Source organism: Engystomops pustulosus, chromosome 1, assembly GCF_040894005.1.
Source record: "Engystomops pustulosus chromosome 1, aEngPut4.maternal, whole genome shotgun sequence".
Taxonomy (NCBI): Eukaryota; Metazoa; Chordata; class Amphibia; order Anura; family Leptodactylidae; genus Engystomops; species Engystomops pustulosus.
This window is the reverse complement of record NC_092411.1, coordinates 250,183,109-250,200,692: the sequence shown is the minus strand read 5'-3', so window position 1 is coordinate 250,200,692 and position 17,584 is coordinate 250,183,109. Positions and strand designations below refer to the sequence as shown.

The 17,584-nt window shown below is 42.1% G+C and overlaps 1 protein-coding gene across 1 annotated transcript; it reads left to right on the top strand.

Moving 5' to 3' along the window:
• Positions 1 to 6,489: 6,489 nt before the first annotated feature.
• SRD5A3 (steroid 5 alpha-reductase 3) lies at positions 6,490 to 9,725 on the top strand. The gene is made up of 5 exons (XM_072124217.1): positions 6,490 to 6,843; positions 7,043 to 7,194; positions 7,332 to 7,523; positions 8,415 to 8,543; positions 9,376 to 9,725. Exons 1-5 carry the CDS (start codon positions 6,581 to 6,583, stop codon positions 9,633 to 9,635), a joined length of 996 nt encoding a protein of 331 aa, XP_071980318.1. The 5' UTR covers positions 6,490 to 6,580; the 3' UTR covers positions 9,636 to 9,725.
• Positions 9,726 to 17,584: the final 7,859 nt, after the last annotated feature.

Sequence of the window (17,584 nt, the reverse complement as noted above, 5' to 3'; positions counted from 1 at the left end):
AGCAGAGGAGGGTAGGCAGGGTCTGGCGTAGAATTATTTGCCAGCCGTTAGATATATGAGGAGGTCGAAACAGGAGCAGAGGATTTTAATCCCCCCCATATATAACTGAACAGTGTTGGTGTCTGTTTTTATTTAGTAGATCTAGAGAGTAACAAACACTACTATATAGAGGTTTCTATATAGATAAATTGTATTTATTCTGGAACACAGATGTATTCACTCTTCTTTTCTGAGGGCCAATTTCTATTTAGGTTTATTTAGGGGATCTGGGATCAACATTTATTTTTGGTTCTTATTCATTTGTGGGGTCTGGGATCTGTATTCTGGGATGTGTGGGTGGTCCATATTCATTTTGGAATTTCAATCTATATGGATCATAGATATCCAAAGGAATACGATGGCTCAGTCATCTTGGAAGAGGTCTGTAGTTATTTTCAGGTTGTGGTTATTCTGTAATCTATGTTATTGTGGGGGTCTGTTCTCATTCTAGGGCAGTGATGGCAAACCTTTAAGAGAGTGAGTGCCCAAACTACAACAAAAAACCAACTTATTTATTACAAAGTGTGACTGTGGCAATTTAAGCAATAATTTCACTTTGTTACAGCTTTCAATTGTATTGGCATCCGTAGGACACCGATACAGTAGAAAGCATGTGGAGAAATTCAGATTATTATGGTAGTCAACTTCCAGGGTTCCCTGAACACGAAAAATTGTAGGGCCTTGAGCAGGAGCTCCAATGATAATCTAGCCCTGTCCACACCTTCTCCCTCCTCCTGTAGTCCCAGGGAGCTAATGTGTTGCTTTAAGAGCACTGACCTGTGTGGCTATGGACTGCAGAAGGAGGCCATAAATCTTGTCTAATGAAAGCTATGCTGGGGTGATGGCCTGGGTGCCCATATAGAGGGCTCCGAGTGCCACCTCTGGCACCTGTGCCATAGGTTTGCCACCACTGTTCTAGGGTCTATATTTTGCATTCTGCTCTGATGGCTGTATTTATTTCAGACCTGTCACGGTTTGTAGTCTGAGGTTATTCTCAGATCTGTACCCGCTTTAAGGATTGCATGTTTTTTGAGGCTATTTATTCTGATGTTTAGTCTGGGGTCTGTATTCATTATAGGATGTGGTAAAGGATATTTGCACTACTTATGAAAGAGTAATAGGTTTTCACTGTTGAAAAAGTATTTATACCTAAATGCTTGTGATGGGAACCAATATATCATTGGGAGAAACTCTTCCCCACTGAAATGCATTTCTAAACACAATTCAAACATAGAGTGTGAATACTGCCTTAGGATTGTTACATTTACCTCCTGTCATTCATAGAGGATATTCAGGCTACGTGTTAATGGGAGATAGAGCTGGTGAGTAACTAGTATACATAAGGTAAATATCTACAGAGACCACCAGTGCTGTCCACATTCAAGAAACCGATTCAGCAGATTTCTTCCTTTCTGTGTATGAGGAAAGACTGATCAATTAAAGGAAATCTATCATCTGAATCCATCATGATAAATCAGGGACACTTAATCTTATTCTTATATTTGTTATCCATGGCCTCCTTCCTTCTAAAATCAATTTTTACAATTATGCTAATGAGTCTGAAGGGTTATGGATGAGTGTTACCAAATCTTCTTTGTGCTGCAGATCCACAGGCTGTTACACTGTCTCTCCTCCCCCTGCTCCTTCAGTTTCATACAGGCTTCCCCTGATGAAGCCAAAGTACTGACAAAGCATGTTGGAGGCCTAAGGCTGGTGCCACAAGTAGTGCTTTGTCTGCGCTTGCAAACGCAAACGCAAAGTCGCGCCCACCGGGGCGGGCCTCGGCCCGATCGCATCGGTGTTTCTATGGAAATGCCTGCAATCGGGAACGAGCCGTCGGTGTTTTGCATTAATTTAACGTTTGCAAGCGTAGACAAAGCGCTATGTGTGGCACCAGCCTTAGAGTGTGTGAATTTTAATGGCAATGTGTGTGTGGAGTCAGCATGACTTACCCAGCAAACAAATGTATAGCTCTGGACTGCAGTCAGAGGCAGCTGAAAGCGAGGCTGAATAGCCTGTAACAGATAGGCAGTGGTTTATTACTGATAGTGTCTATTGTAAGGGTACATTCACACAGCGGTATGCCCGCCGTGCGGGCATACCGCCATGTGCTGGAGAGGAGGAGGAGGCGGCCCCTCCTCCCTCCATAGAGAATAGTGGCGCACGGCCGCACACACGCCAAAAGATAGAGCATGCTCTATCTTTTTGCGGTGTGCGGGCCGGATCGGTGCCACACATGTGTGGCACCGTATCTGCGCCGCGCCGCTATTGCCGTCTATGGGGACGTACATGCGGCCGCAAATTTGCGGCTGCATGTACGTCCCCGCAGACGGCCATGTGAATGTGCCCTAAGTAGCATCAGCGAACGAATACATTGTAACAACCTTAAGTGGCTTAGGCTGCGTAACTACAACAAATGATAGTATTGACACCTACAATACTGACACCTAGTGTCAACATACAGCTAATTTAGCTACAGTGTATATAATAGCTAATAACTGCAGCAACTTGGCTCACTAAGGACTACCAATAGACACAAATAGGCACTAATAGTAGAAGATTACAAATATATTTACTCTATTAACAACTGTAATTGGAAATGGGATAATTCTTTTTTGGCTTTGGCAATATTCAGTAAAATATGTTAGCCCTTTGTCCCAAAATTCTGTCAGGATAGAAAATAACCCCTGTGGAGGAAACCTGAAGGGAAACCATGGCCACTGTGCTGCCCTTCCTCTGGGCATACTAAAGGGGTAACAATATAACATGCGTGTAGTCAAGGTGTTTTTATCTACCTAGAGTGACTACATGTGGCTAATTTACAGAGACTTATGTGGATAGATGGCTTCATCCATACTGGAACCTAGGTCTTCTGTTCCATGATGGTCTTTCAGCGGTCTTCCTGTATCCTGGTAGTGGTAGATATTGAGATGACTCTGTAGATTTGGGATCCACGTTTACATCCTTCTAAAAGACTTTCCTCTTGCTTGGCTGAATTCAGATGATCTGACAGCTGAAGCCATAGCTGGTAGACTCTCTGCTCCTTCCTTAATGCTGAAACATCCCATCTCTCTCTTGGTTATGCCCAATACATCGATTCTTGGGCCATTATTAGTTGACAGGTGGTGAGGTCTACCCATGCTTTATATCCCACGTGCTGCAACAGCAGGTTGTGGGCCTGGAGAAGTTGTTCTCTCTTCAGAATCCAGGAGTGTCCTAAGGCCCAGGGGTAGATCTGTGTATGAAGGTGTGGAAGGTGGAGAAAAGCGCCCATCTCCTCGTCATCATCCTTCCTCCTCTTGTGTGGAGGCTCCTGGTGAAGTCTCCAACTGTCTCTTCCTCTTCAGGAAAGGTTGTCCTGTTTCTGGTGTTCTGCAGATCATGTCTTCTCTTCTTCTAGTTGGTGGTAAATCTTCTTATTCGATGATATGGATGTTTTTTCGACAGAATTGAAGAATTCCTAAATGGCTTGGTTCAAGTAATGAAGCCGGTCTTATCTCTACCAACCAAGGTTTTTTTTCCCAGCACCCAAGAATCCTATTGGCTGCTGTGTGTGGCACCTGCCATGATGAGTCACACAGCAAGTCTTAACCCTTACAGGATGCAGCCCTTTTTCCTTTTTGCATTTCAGCTTTTTACTCCCCTTACCTATATGACTGCAAATTTTTAATCCTAATATTCATAGATGGAAAAATGGAGAAAAAGTGGAAATTCGGACATTTGGCGCTATTTTCCATTAGGGTGATCACGCCGGGAATAATCATTTTTATATTTTGATAGAACAGGCATTTTGGGGTGATTTATGATTTTACTGTTTATTTACTTTTATATGTGATCTAGGGAAAGGGGGGAAATTTAAACTTTTACTTTTTAATATATATATTTAAAAAAATTTTTACCATTACTTCAGACCCTCCAGGGTACTTAAACCCTGCAGGGTCTGATTGCTTATACTATATACTGCAATACTACTGTACAGTATTGCAGTCTAGAGCAATATTACAGGTGAGCTCTAATAAATAGCATGCCATCTGCTGGCTATTAGAGATCATTACACCTGGCAAGCCTACAAGTCTCATCGAGACTGTAGGCTGCCATGGAAACCGATTGCCAACCTCTGATGACTTACCACCATGCACGTGCCAGCACCGACCGCAGCAGTAAGGCCCCTTCCACACTAGCGTTGCATTTCACGTCTGGGTGCAATGCGTGAAAAACTGACGTTTTTGGCTGCGTTTTTGTTCCATTTTACTTTGGAGTCATTAGCGTTTTTGTGTTTTTCACGCGCGTGTTGTTCGCGTTTTTTTGCGTTTTCGGTGCGTTTTTCACGCACGTTTTTTAAGTCAATGGGACTTTTTCAAAGGGACCATGGTTCGGGAATAAAATGTTTTATTTAATTGAAAAAGAATGTCTTCTGATAAGTTAGCAGATGTATGCAAACATCTACAATCTTTTCTTCACTGTTCTGCGCCTATATTATCTCCCGACAAGTTAGCAGATGTGAAGAACAGTGAAGAATAGAATAAAAACAGTGAACACAGGATCATTTAAAGGGGTATTCCAGGAATCAGCATAATTCATATACAAGTGGGCACTCAAAATATAAGCTAATATGTAATTAGTTGTTATTTAAAATTTTGCTCCCCTAGCAGAAAATGCTGGTGACATAGACTGTAATTAAGAATTAAAATTCTACCGGCCCTTTAATCAGTCCGTTAATTTCCGCCGCGCGGTCCGTCGCAGAAAAGAAGATGGCTGGTGGTCACATGTCCACATCACATGTCCTGTACCTGCCTGGGCAGGTCATGTGATCACCACTACGTTTGGCTGTTGTCGGTTGGTTGCAGTGCATCCAGTATGGTCAGTGTTGTAGTGATGGCAGTTACACATCATTACTATGGTAACAGAGCAAGAAAACCTGTTACATCATCACTGTTAGCAGAGCATAAGTGGTAGGAGGAGTTACTGAGAATTAAAGGATCATGGAACTTGTAGTTTCCAGTGGCGGCCATCTTAGTGATAACTCCACCTACTTTAGATAGCCCATAAATTTTGTAAATCATAAAATCATATTATTTTAGCTCTGTTTTGTGACTAATGACATTGAGTATTGTTGTATTCATTTATTTATATCATCATGGGTTTTTGTGTCAGACGTTCATATTCCCGGAATATCCCTTTAAGTGAAAAACACAGTAAAGAACACAGTGAAGAATAGATTACAGATGTTCGGCACATCTGCTTACTTGTCGGGAGATATGCGCGGAACGGTGCGAACAAAATAGTATGTGAAGATCAATATATATATGTGTGAAGAAGACATTGCAGATGTATGGAAACATCTGCAATGTGTTCTTTACACACATATATATTGTTCTTCACATGCTATTTTGCTCATCCACCCTATAATCTGGTCCTAAGTCACAGTTTCCCTTGAAAGATGAGGGGTCAGGGCTGTAATACAGAAAAATATAGGACATGTCACAGTCATGGTGTAGTGAGACAGATTGTTTTGAGGGGGATTTGTGTTTGGGGGCATTGATTTAAAGGCCCCATATGTTTGTGTGTAAGGATCCTTACACAGTGCAGATGAGTTGCAGTAAAGATACGCACCATGTAACTCCTGTGTATACCCCTTAGGACGCCATGTTCCGTTGGGGGCGCTAAAGTGATCTCTCCTTTTAATATCAGCCTTCTGCTCCAATGTACTACTGTGGTGGCACAATATAAATAGTCTAGGTACGTAGTGGATCGTGACCGCTACAAATTTTGTTTTGTCGCACATTTCTGATAAGGCACTTGAGGTGTCGTCATTATCCCTGAATATAAGGGTTATACATTATAAATTTTTGGTTAAGGACCTGTAGTTGTACTATGCATTTCAATCATATATTGGTGACATTTTTTAGCAGTCTGATATAAAAAGGTTATGATTTAGGTCTATAGTGGACCTGCTTTGTTGCTAGTGTAAATTTGCAGCCCTACCCAGTGGGGTAACTAGAGGGGCTCCAGTGCAAAGTCTGTGCCGGGCCCCCAACTATAATGTATGGTTTATAGTAATAGTCTTCTCATATGGGAAAGTGACACCTTATGGGCCCCCTAAACCTCTTGGGCCCGGGTGCAAGTTACGCCCCTGGCCCTACCACCTTTATTATGGGATATATATATATAGTTCTGTGTTTAGCATAGGCTTCAATTACATAAAATTTTTAAGAGTGAGATAAATTTATTGTTGATATTGTACAATCCCTGTGAAAGTTTATGTCAGGTGCTACATGTACAGCTAAGGACTTCCTCCAGTGCTGGCAATGACTTTTTATGTACTGTTAGACTCTCCACGATGCTGTTACATAGAGCATCCAATCAGATGACACCTTCCAGACAAACCTGACAATACTAAATCCAAACTGAAACGTGATTGGTGCTCTGCGTAGCGCAAGGCATACTGGGATGTGTAGTCCCAGTAAGCGGAGAAAGAAACGCAGCACACGAGTCTGCAGTGTGTGGATAGGAGGCTGCAGGCAGGAGGAGGAGATGACGCATGCGGATATGTGGACATCCCGGCAGCGCTGGATTACACAGCACGGGGACCATGCAGCTGCTCCCGGGGACTGGCAGCTTAGTGGCCGGGCTATGGCTGCTGCTGGACGTGCTCTTCCTGGGGGCGCTCTTCCTCCATCTGCTCGGTGACTGGAGCCGCCGCAGATCCGTCCTGTGCGGCGTCTTCCAAGATCTCATCCGCTATGGGAAGACCAAGCTGGGTACACGTCCTGCCTGGCTGCGCTGCTGCGACCTACCCAAGAGGTAAGTGCACCCGTAACAACCAATCAGGAGGACGGGTCTTTCTGTAATCTGATTGGTCACCATACAATTGCTTGTAAGTAAGGTCATGTTCACACAGGGTTCCTGCTATACTGTCTGTAACCCACCTGTCACCGATAACCCTGTATCTGCCCTTAATTCCCGCAATACACGTATTTATTCTCTGTCATTTACTATACAGATGGTTTTGGCATTTCTATTTCCTGTCTGTTACCTGGAATGGGGTGTTGCTGGGACTTGTAGTGCGCTCGCTGCTGCTGGGTGTTCACTTCCCCCAGTGGATACAACAGATACTTCACTTTTTCCATAAGGATCCAGAACAAAAGACATCAGGTGAGTGTAATGTATCCATTTATAGAATGTATATACATTGTATATTCATGAGTGCACTAAGGTTTGTGTTCTATCCCTTTATTGGGTTATTCTCCCGTACACGTGCTCCATGTTTATATACGTCTTCTGTATTCTAGATGGAGAACTTTCCACTCTCCTGGCCCTGTCCTTGCTGTGGATTCACAGTCTCAGGCGGCTGCTGGAGTGTCTGTATGTGAGTGTCTACTCTGCTGGAGTCATTCATCTAGCTCAGTATGGCCTCGGGATTGTCTACTACTTTCTCCTCGGGATAACGGTACTTGATCACACACAGATGGATTACAGGAAGGGTAAGTGTGAAAAATGTTTCTGTAATTCATTATATCCAGTGTCTGTTTTATATCCTTTACACAAAACTAGACAGGACAAGGAAAAACACTTTAGGAAGGCAGTGCTGGTCCCTACAGATAATGTGATATACTGTCAACTTATCCCAAATTATTTGGTCCAAAATACCTTTTATATGTACGTCCTACAAAGAAAAACCCATTCATTTGGTTTTAATAGTAATCATCTATTCTATGCAATAAATGTCCTTTGGTTTGCTGGTTGAAGGTCTGAGACCTGAACTTATCCCCTATAGAAGTGAATGTAGAAGCCGTCCATGTGCTTTGCTTTATTGTCTTCCTGCAACCATATATATGACAGTCCTGTATGTGGACCTACATTCGCATTCTGACGCTGCTCTCCGTCTTTTCTCCACTTCTCCGCTAGGATTAGCAGGATGCTGTCACATTTCATTTTACAGATTATGAAAATCATTGTAGAAACAAAATTGACCAAACCGGGGGAAGAATTTAAATGTACAAATACATAGTGTACACATGCAGTCATAGAGCTGCTAGATCACGCACATCTCCCTATTTGGAATGAATGTGCAAATAATATTTGGCTATTGCTCAACCCCTCAGGGTAAGGTTGGGTGCTCTAAATGTCATGCGCTAGGAAAACATCCATGTTTCTAGTTATCACTCCATATTAGATATATCAGTTTATTTTTGTGAATTCTTTAACAACTTCTAGAATGTAAATTTAATTTTGTATGTCGGGCCGACCTCATGACAAGCTGTCACAGTGATCTGCATAAAGTTTGTCATGTTTTATAGCTTTTATGAGATCCATAGATGCTGCGGTCTAAATCTTCTGGAGCCTGTGATGCCCTTACTTGTCTCCCCTTTCAGTCACAGTTCAAGAACTCCTCCTCCAGCTTCACTGGTACCACATCTTTGGTTTTCTGCTTTATACTTGGGCATCGTTTCACCAATCCAGATGTCACATGATCCTCGCCAATCTCAGGAAGGACAAATCTGGTAAGTAAAAGCTGAAGATTATCATTCGTTGTTGTAGAATGTATTCGGTATTATTCTACCGGTTATCACAGAATGTAGACTTCAGAACACATATTAAATAGTTTTCGGATCCATTGGTTCTAAATAACCTTTTTGTATGTAATGAAATACTTGGGGGGGAATTTAAGACTTTCATATCTACTAAGAGGCACTGACCTCCCTCATCTCGAACCAGGTGGAAATTTCAGCTATAATCTGCCAGAAACTGGCAAGCATACTAAATCTCCCCCATGTGTTTAATATGGTTTTCTAGAAATTTTATATAGATGACCTATCCTTAGCTAGATCCTCAATATCGTACCATTATATTCACCAGTCAGCTTTTCATAGCTCCAGAACTATACATTGGACAGAGGCGGTAGAAGAAGCTGCCATCTAAAGTATCACTCGAGTTGACACATCTTGGGTATTTATGACCCACACCTTTCAAGAACGAGGATCTGCTGACCCCCTTCCTGCAGATGGACTGAATGAAGAATTTGTTCTTCATTGCTATATAATATATATATACCTAAATGTGGAGCACATGATAGCCTGACCATTAGACAGTGGATGGAGTTGACTACTTCTGGCTGCAACCCCTGTGTACGTCCGGCATCCGCAGTGACCAAGAACAGTTGCTTTGTGGAGGTGTTGAATGTCCGATCCTGACAATTCTAGAGATTTTGAAGGGTGTAATAAGCCGTATACAAAATCTCCATGTTTAAGCACCATGAGATGTACCCACAATGAATGTGCAGAGGGTATACTGCTGTTATTGTAACCTAGCACATTATTACTCTTTCTCTTGCAGGTAACATTGTAACCATGAAGCATGTGATGCCATCCGGAGACTGGTTTGAGAGGGTGTCTTGCCCGCACTATTTTGCAGAATTGCTGATTTACATTTCTGTTGCATTCCTCTTTGGACTAACACATGTGACCTGGTGGCTTCTGGTTTTATTTGTTTTATTTAACCAGTCGTTGGCTGCTGTTTTATGCCATGAGTTTTATCACCAGAAATTTGATTCATACCCTGCTCAAAGAAAAGCATTCATTCCATTCCTGTTTTAAGGACCATTGGATATTGGTTACATATGGACATTAATATGGGATTCCAGGAGGAGTAATGGAGGAACGCACAATGCAGTATTTTTTTTTTTTTTTAAAAGGTGCTTTATAATTGATATATATATATTGTAATACTTTACTAAAACATACATGTCACTAGAACTTTTGCATGAGGTGATCAGTTCATCAAATATAAAGGTTCTAGCACTGGTTGCATGGTTTGTTCTTGTAAATCAGTGATTGTATATCTGAGGCTTTTTTATGATCTTTTGAGCTTTTTTACTTTTGTACAGCAGTGCCCTTGTAATTTGTCAGTGACAATATATAAGAGCAGTAATAAATGATTCAGAAGTATTTCTCTCTGTACTGAATTAAATACAACTCAAACAAGGTGCCTGTGAGTGGTTCAGTGTCCCAAAAAGCTATTACAGGGTCCTTTTAATGTCATTATGATGAAGCAAACCTTCAAAGAAAATGTACTAGAGGGATTTGGTTCCCTGCATCCCATTCAACAGAGTTCCAGGTTGTGTTGTAGTTGGGACAACTATGTTAAAGACGTATAAATCCAAAAAAAACTAAGAGAGGGGAAATGAATGAAGACTAAGATACCATTAAATAATAATAAAAAAGTGCAAAAATTTATTGGTTACATTGTGTTTGGTAAAAACATGTATGAAAAACAAAGGGAAACTGGCTGCAGGAGACAGAAGTTCATATAGACCAGGAACTTGAGATACAGACAATGAGTGCTACAAGGTAAAAAGCATGCTAATAGCAAAATTCAGTAAATACGTTATAGCAATATATATGCCCAAATAATTAACAGCAGTGAAATGGTGTTAACGTAGACATCATCAGGTGACTAACCAAGTCATTGACCGTATACATTTGACACAGCTGAAAGTACCAAGTCTGTACTCATAGTTACCTGGTCACTAGAGATACCCCAACGCGCGTTTCAACCCGCCAGTCTTTCTCAAGAGGTATGTTAAAGAGGACCTTGCACTACCTCACACATGTGAAGATGTACATACCATGCAGTAGGAGCTGCTACACAGCTTCATAGTATCATAGTATATAAGGCTGGAAAAAGACTCCATCAAGTCTAACCTTTAAGAATGAAACAAATGTTTTTATCCATAACCTGAGATATTTCTTCTCTCCAGGAAGTCATCCAGGCCTCTCTTGAACATGTACATAGAGTCGGCCATAACAACCTCCTGCGGCAGAGAGTTCCACAGTCTCACTGCTCTTACAGTAAAGAACCTTTGTCTATGGCAATGGTAGAACCACCTCTTCTCTAGGTGTAGAGGATGCCCCCTGTCTATGGTGATGGTAGAACCACCTCTTCTCTAGGTGTAAAGGATTCCCCCTGTCTATGGTGATGGTAGAACTGCCTCTCCTCTAGGTGTAGAGGATGCCCCCTGTCTATGGTGATGGTAGAACCTCCTCTCCTCTAGGTGTAGAGGATGCCCCCTGTCTATGGTGATGGTAGAACCTCCTCTCCTCTAGGTGTAGAGGATGACCCTGTCTATGGCAATGGTAGAACCCTCTCTCCTCTAGGTGTAGAGGATGACCCTGTCTATGGCAATGGTAGAACCCTCTCCTCTAGGTGTAGAGGATGACCCTGTCTATGGCAATGGTAGAACCCTCTCTCCTCTAGGTGTAGAGGATGCCCCCTGTCTATGGTGATGGTAGAACCGCCTCTCCTCTAGGTGTAGAGGATGTCCCCTGTCTATGGTGATGGTAGAACCCTCTCTCCTCTAGGTGTAGAGGATGTCCCCTGTCTATGGTGATGGTAGAACCGCCTCTCCTCTAGGTGTAGAGGATGTCCCCTGTCTATGGTGATGGTAGAAGCGCCTCTCCTCTAGGTGTAGAGGATGACCCTGTCTATGGCAATGGTAGAACCCTCTCTCCTCTAGGTGTAGAGGATGCCCCCTGTCTATGGTGATGGTAGAACCGCCTCTCCTCTAGGTGTAGAGGATGCCCCCTGTCTATGGTGATGGTAGAACCACCTCTCCTCTAGGTGTAGAGGATGCCTACTGTCTATGGTGATGATAGAACCACCTCTCCTCTAGGTGTAGAGGATTCCCCCTGTCTATGGTGATGGTAGAACCACCACTCCTCTAGGCGTAGAGGATGCCCCCTTGTCCTTTTCACAGGCCTAGGTATAAAAAGATCTTTGGAGAGATCCTTGTACTTTCTGTTCAGGTATTTGTACATTGTGAATCTGTCGTCTTTTTTTCTAATCTGTCATTGTATTCTAGCCCCCCAATTCCCCTAATAATCTTGGTGCCTCACCTCTGCACCCATTCCAGTTCTACTATGTCCTTTTTATACAATGCTGCCCAAAACTGTACACAATTTTTCAGTGATTTGTATAAGGGCAAAACATGTCCTTATCATGAGAATCTATTCTACTCTTGATACATCCCATGATTTTATTTGCTTTAGAAGCAGCCGTCTGGCTCTGGTCACTAAAATTAAGTTTACCATCCACTAATACCCCCCCAAGTCTATTTCAGATCCAGTTTGGTAATTGGTAAAATATTTAGAACATACTATATTGACTCGAGTATAAGCCGAGGGTATGAAATTCATTGGTCACAGACTCCATGAGTAATGAAATGAATTAGTTAATGCAGCATTCATGGTAGTGATATTATATTGCTCACAACACATTAAAAGCAGAATCCTATTAACAGCTTCTATATCCTTCCATGTAGGTTTACTACACCACTTTAAGCCACAGTTGAGTTTGTTTAGATGTTGATGTGCAGATGTAACAGTCCTTGTATGCACACATGTTAGGAGCTAGTAGTGTAGATTTGTACCGTGTTAGCCATGGAGAGCAGAAGAAGAGTGAAGAAATCAGGCGATACCTTTTTATACAGACAGACTGAGTGTCAGGACTACACTTGTTCTACTTGAGCACAGTCAGTTTATTATGTCCTGCAGATAGTGAGCAGTCTAGTTGCTCAGCAGGGAGTAGTGTATCTAATTGTTACAAGATTTGTTTAATAGTTAGTCAAGTTGAAAGTGCAGATAAAACACACTTCAGGTACCTGCAGAATCAGCTCCTCTGCTGTAATCGTCTTTTGGCTGCACACACAGTTGCTGTAGCTCGGACTGCTCTTCCCCTCTGCAGACCCAGTCTCCTGTGCTTACAATGCAGTCTCACTGCTGACTTGACCTGCCGACTTTCCTGTCTGCTTCAAGTTCCATATGCACTACTTCTCAGGATGCCGGAAAGGTGCTTTATCTCCCCTGTTTCCAGGCTCAGCCCTGCATGTGCTTGAGCTCCGTCCTTGTGATCAGAAGCTTGTCCCAAGTGCATAACTTTACATTTATCTACATTAAACTTCATCAACCATTTCTCTGCCCACTCCTCAAGCTTTCACAAATCCCTCTGTAATGCTAAACTATCGACCCCAGTATTTATTACTTTGCACAGCTTAGTATCATCTGCAAATATTGAAACTTGACTGTGTAAACCCGCAAGGTCATTAATAAAAATATGAAAAAGTGGTCCCAATACTGACCCCTGTGGCACTCCGCTGGTATCGTCAACCCAATCTAAGAAAGTGCCAATAATGACGACCCTCTGTTTTTTATCACTAAGCCAATTACTTACCAAAATACACAGATTTTCCCCTAGTCCCAGCAGTCTCATTTTATGTGCCAACCTTTTACGTGGCACGGTGTCAAATGCCTTTGAAAAGTCCAGATATACAAAATCCAAAGCGTCCCCCAGATCCAGTCTGGAACTTACTTCCTCATAGAAATCAATCTGATTAGTCTGACAGGACTGATCCTTCATAAACCCATGCTGATGCTGGGTTATAAGGTTATGCACAGTGAGATACTCCAGGATAGCATCTCTAACAAGCCCCTAAAATATTTTCCCCAGGGGTGCTTAGAATTTTCTTTGTTGAGATATCAGTTCTGTTATCTGTTCATTTCAATCCTCCCCACTGTCAGAGAGGAGGTGCTGGAGCAGATAAGGGGGCTTGTGTACTGATCTTCTCTGACACTGAAATCAGTGGTAGACAGTGTAATAGTTCAGGTACACACCAGCTTCTCTGACACTGTTTGCTGCTGGTTGGACAGTGTTGGAGAAGATTAGATAACACATCGCCTCTTTCAGCACCCCTTCTCTGACAGTGGGGAGGATTAGAGAGAGCCAGCCCTGGCTAATCATAACCATGTCTAGTTGTTAGGGAAGTCCTTTTGCCAGATTGGTTGTTTGGACACCAATGCATCAGTATGTCCGGGACTGGCGACCGAATGTCAGGTCCGTTCATCTCTACTCCTGATAGTAGCCAGAGGAGCATACATTTTTTGCAGTTTTGTTGCTAGCAGATCTGAAGCACTGGAGACATAGGTGAGTTAATTTGCTGGGTTCAGATAGTATGCATTTTGTGATTTCCCCCCTAGGGTCATGCGACTTGAGGGAGATGTTCAATCTGGCCAAACAAGCTTGGATTGACCTGTGGCCAGTAGGGCATAACTGTGGTTGGATGACTATTAGTTTGTCCACTTCTTTATCAATTGGCAGCTGTATGTGATGGGTGACTGTATGTGATATGGTAAACTTGTTGCTGTATATTGAGGCCATGTTTTATTGTCTTTACAAATGTGTTAACATTGTGTTTATTAATAAAAGCGTACATTCATTGTTAACAGATTCTAAATGCAATTCAAACGCTGTGTGCGAGCGGCGCCTGTTCATTCTACGGATATACAAACATTGGTGTTCATAAATGTTAATGGTCACCTAAATGTGAACTGTTTGTAGTAATCTGAAAACTGTAACTTATAACTGGATATAGAATAGAATACTTTATTGTCCCCATAGGGGAAATTGAATTTGTCATGACAACAGTAGCAACACCTCCATCCATGATCACAGTTATACATATATAAACTATAAGGGATAATAACATACATATAATGCAATACACACAAGAACACCAACGCTGGTTTTAAACTTTAAAAGAGTAAAAAAAAGAAACCATAGCATAAGAGAATAATAAAAGTATACCCTTGGTTAAAATAACCTTAGTCACTTACTTAGGTTAACCAACCCAATTATCCTTGGAATAAAAGAGTTTTTAAATCGATTTGTTCTACATTTGATGTGCAGAAACCTATCACTGAATGTACTGCGTTGTCCGATTAGTGTATTGTGCAATGGGTTTGCCTCATTACTCAAAATGGACCTGAATTTGGAAAGCATTCGTACACACAGGACCGACTCCCAATCCTCCATCTTAGAGCCAACAATTGCCTTTTTGACCAGTTTCTTAAATTTGCTTGCGTCAGACACACAAACGTTATTTCCCCAGCACACTACTGCATAGAATATAACACTCCCAATTACAGACTGGTAGAAGGACATCAACATCCGGTCCACATTGAAAGACCTAAGTGATCTTAAAAAATACAGTCTCCTAGATGCCTTCTTGTACAGTTTCTCAGAGTTTATATGCCACAACAGCTTGTCATCCAGATAGACGCCCAGGTACTTATAACCCGCTCCACTGTAGCACCCCTAATCTAGATTGACTCACAATCAGTATTCCATTCCTTTCGGAAAATAATTACGATTTCCTTGGTTGAAAGATTCAATTCCAGCCCGTTTAAGTCACACCACTCAGAGAGCAAATCAATGGTTGCCCTATATTCTGACAAGTCTCCCTCTTTTATACACCCTATTATTACAGTGTCATCCGAGTATTTCTGCAAGAAACATTGACTTTCATTTTTTTGGAAGTCGGCAGTGTAAATAGTAAATAAAAATGGGGCAAGAACAGTCCCCTGCGGGGCTCCACAGTCATGTGGTCATGATTCAACTACATCTGCAATTTCTGCAGGATATTAATTGTATGGTCCTACTACAGATGTCGTCAAAAGATTTGAGACAGAAAAATGTAGGGTTTTTTTTATATTAATGTGTGGGTTGCCTTTCATCCAAGGGCGTGGGGTTATGCCAACAATAAATAATGAGATCTCATCCAGGAACAATATGATGTGACAACTTGGTAAGTGAAAAAAATAATGTTGAGCAGGAAACTTCCCACATCTTGTACCCACTGATAACTTGAAAAAGCTCTTTAAGAACCAAACACTCCCAACCATCCCAATAAGGCATAAAACACAAATATATTAGGGGCAATATATAATAGTTTACAATGATTTACAGCAGCAGAGTTGTAGAGAAATCCAACAATGTATACCCTGCCACAGATCTGTAACAATAAAGCCAGGAGAAGAATTACATTATCGAATTAGATGTGCCATCACATGGAGAGAGGATAGAGTCCAACACGTATCGCCTGTCCAGCAGGGAAAAACTCATGCAGACAATCCACATATAAAATGCACCACTAAATGGACAAATCTGCATGAAATTCACAAGAGAAACAGACATAAAGAGCGTGTGCATTGGATGCAGATTCTCCAGATAACAATCTGCAACGGGTGCAGATAGCCTTTTAAAAAAAATCTACCATTTGTTTTTATGCATTATGAAGCAAACATACTTTGAGAATGCTGTAGCTACACTGATGCAGAAATTACACCAAGTAGAGATCCCACGGCCTTTTTTTCTTTTTATACTGATGCAGAAACATATCTTGTTTAATCCCTGAACCGAGTGCTTTTGCTGAAAAAAACTATTATAAAATTATGATAATGAAGCTCTGTTGCTCCTGTGACTGCTCCGGCACCTTTCTTCTTACCCTAATTATGCACTGCTCCAGCCTTGTCCTGCCCAGGAGAATATGTCATCACTTTGTTGTCCCTGACTGACAGAAGTAATAAATCACTGCAAAATCCCCTAGATGCTGCATATGTGCTATCCAGCTCAGGTTGATTAGTCCTGTCTGGACAGTTCAGAGAGAGCTCCTGTGTATTAGAGATGGGAATTTCAGCTCTTCTTAATGAGCTGGCTCGTTAGGCTCCGCTCACTAAGAAGAGCCGGCTCTTCTGGCTCCTGAACAGCTCCCTATGAAATATATAATAGGGAGCTGCAGGCCAGTCAATCACACCACTCGACTTTTTACCCGATTGTATCGGATTAAAGGGGGCGTGGTGAGGGCGACACATCCCTAATGTGTATGTAGAAGTAATGTGTTTATGTACAGCAAACAGTGCACCCAGCTTTCCCAAGGTCCTGAATTTTATAATTGTTTTTTCAGCAAAACCACTTAGTTCAGGGATTAAACAAGATATGTTTCTGCATCAGTGTAGCAACAGCATTCTCAAGGTATGTTTGCTCCACAATGCATGCAAGCAAATGGTAGGTTTTATTTAATGACCACAAAAGTAGGAGGAGAAAAAACAGTTTTGAGAGCTGGAATGAAAGATATGAGAAAGCAGAAACCTCTTTGTTATGGTTATAATAGGAAATACATGCTGTAGTTTATTACACTGTACACACACTCCACACTATCATGGATAGAATTTGTCTCCATATCTGACTAAGGCAACATTCACATACATGTATGGGGGAAGTATATACGGCCGATATACGTCCCCCATACACTTCTATGGGCTCACGGCCCTGTACAGGAGCGGTACGGTGCACGTCCCATCTTTTCCCGTGATACGGCGCCGTGCGCCTATGGAGAGGGGCAGGGTGAGCAGCGCTCATCCCCCTCCTCCTCTCCGCAGCGCCGATGTATGCCCGCCGTACTACGGTACAGCGGGCATACATCGTGTGAATGTAGCCTAATACATTTACTAATCCATCCTATGTCCTCCTCCCGTCTGTTATCCGACAAACAGCAGATACAGAGCTTCAGGCTTCTCTGCAGTCTTCTTCACCTAGGACCCTGTAAATAAGATGGCGGCTGATGGCTGGTTCAAGCAGCAACATCGTTGTTTAGTAAATTATTTTATATTGTTCCCTTATAAAGAATGGCTGGCCATTATACAACCTCTTGTGT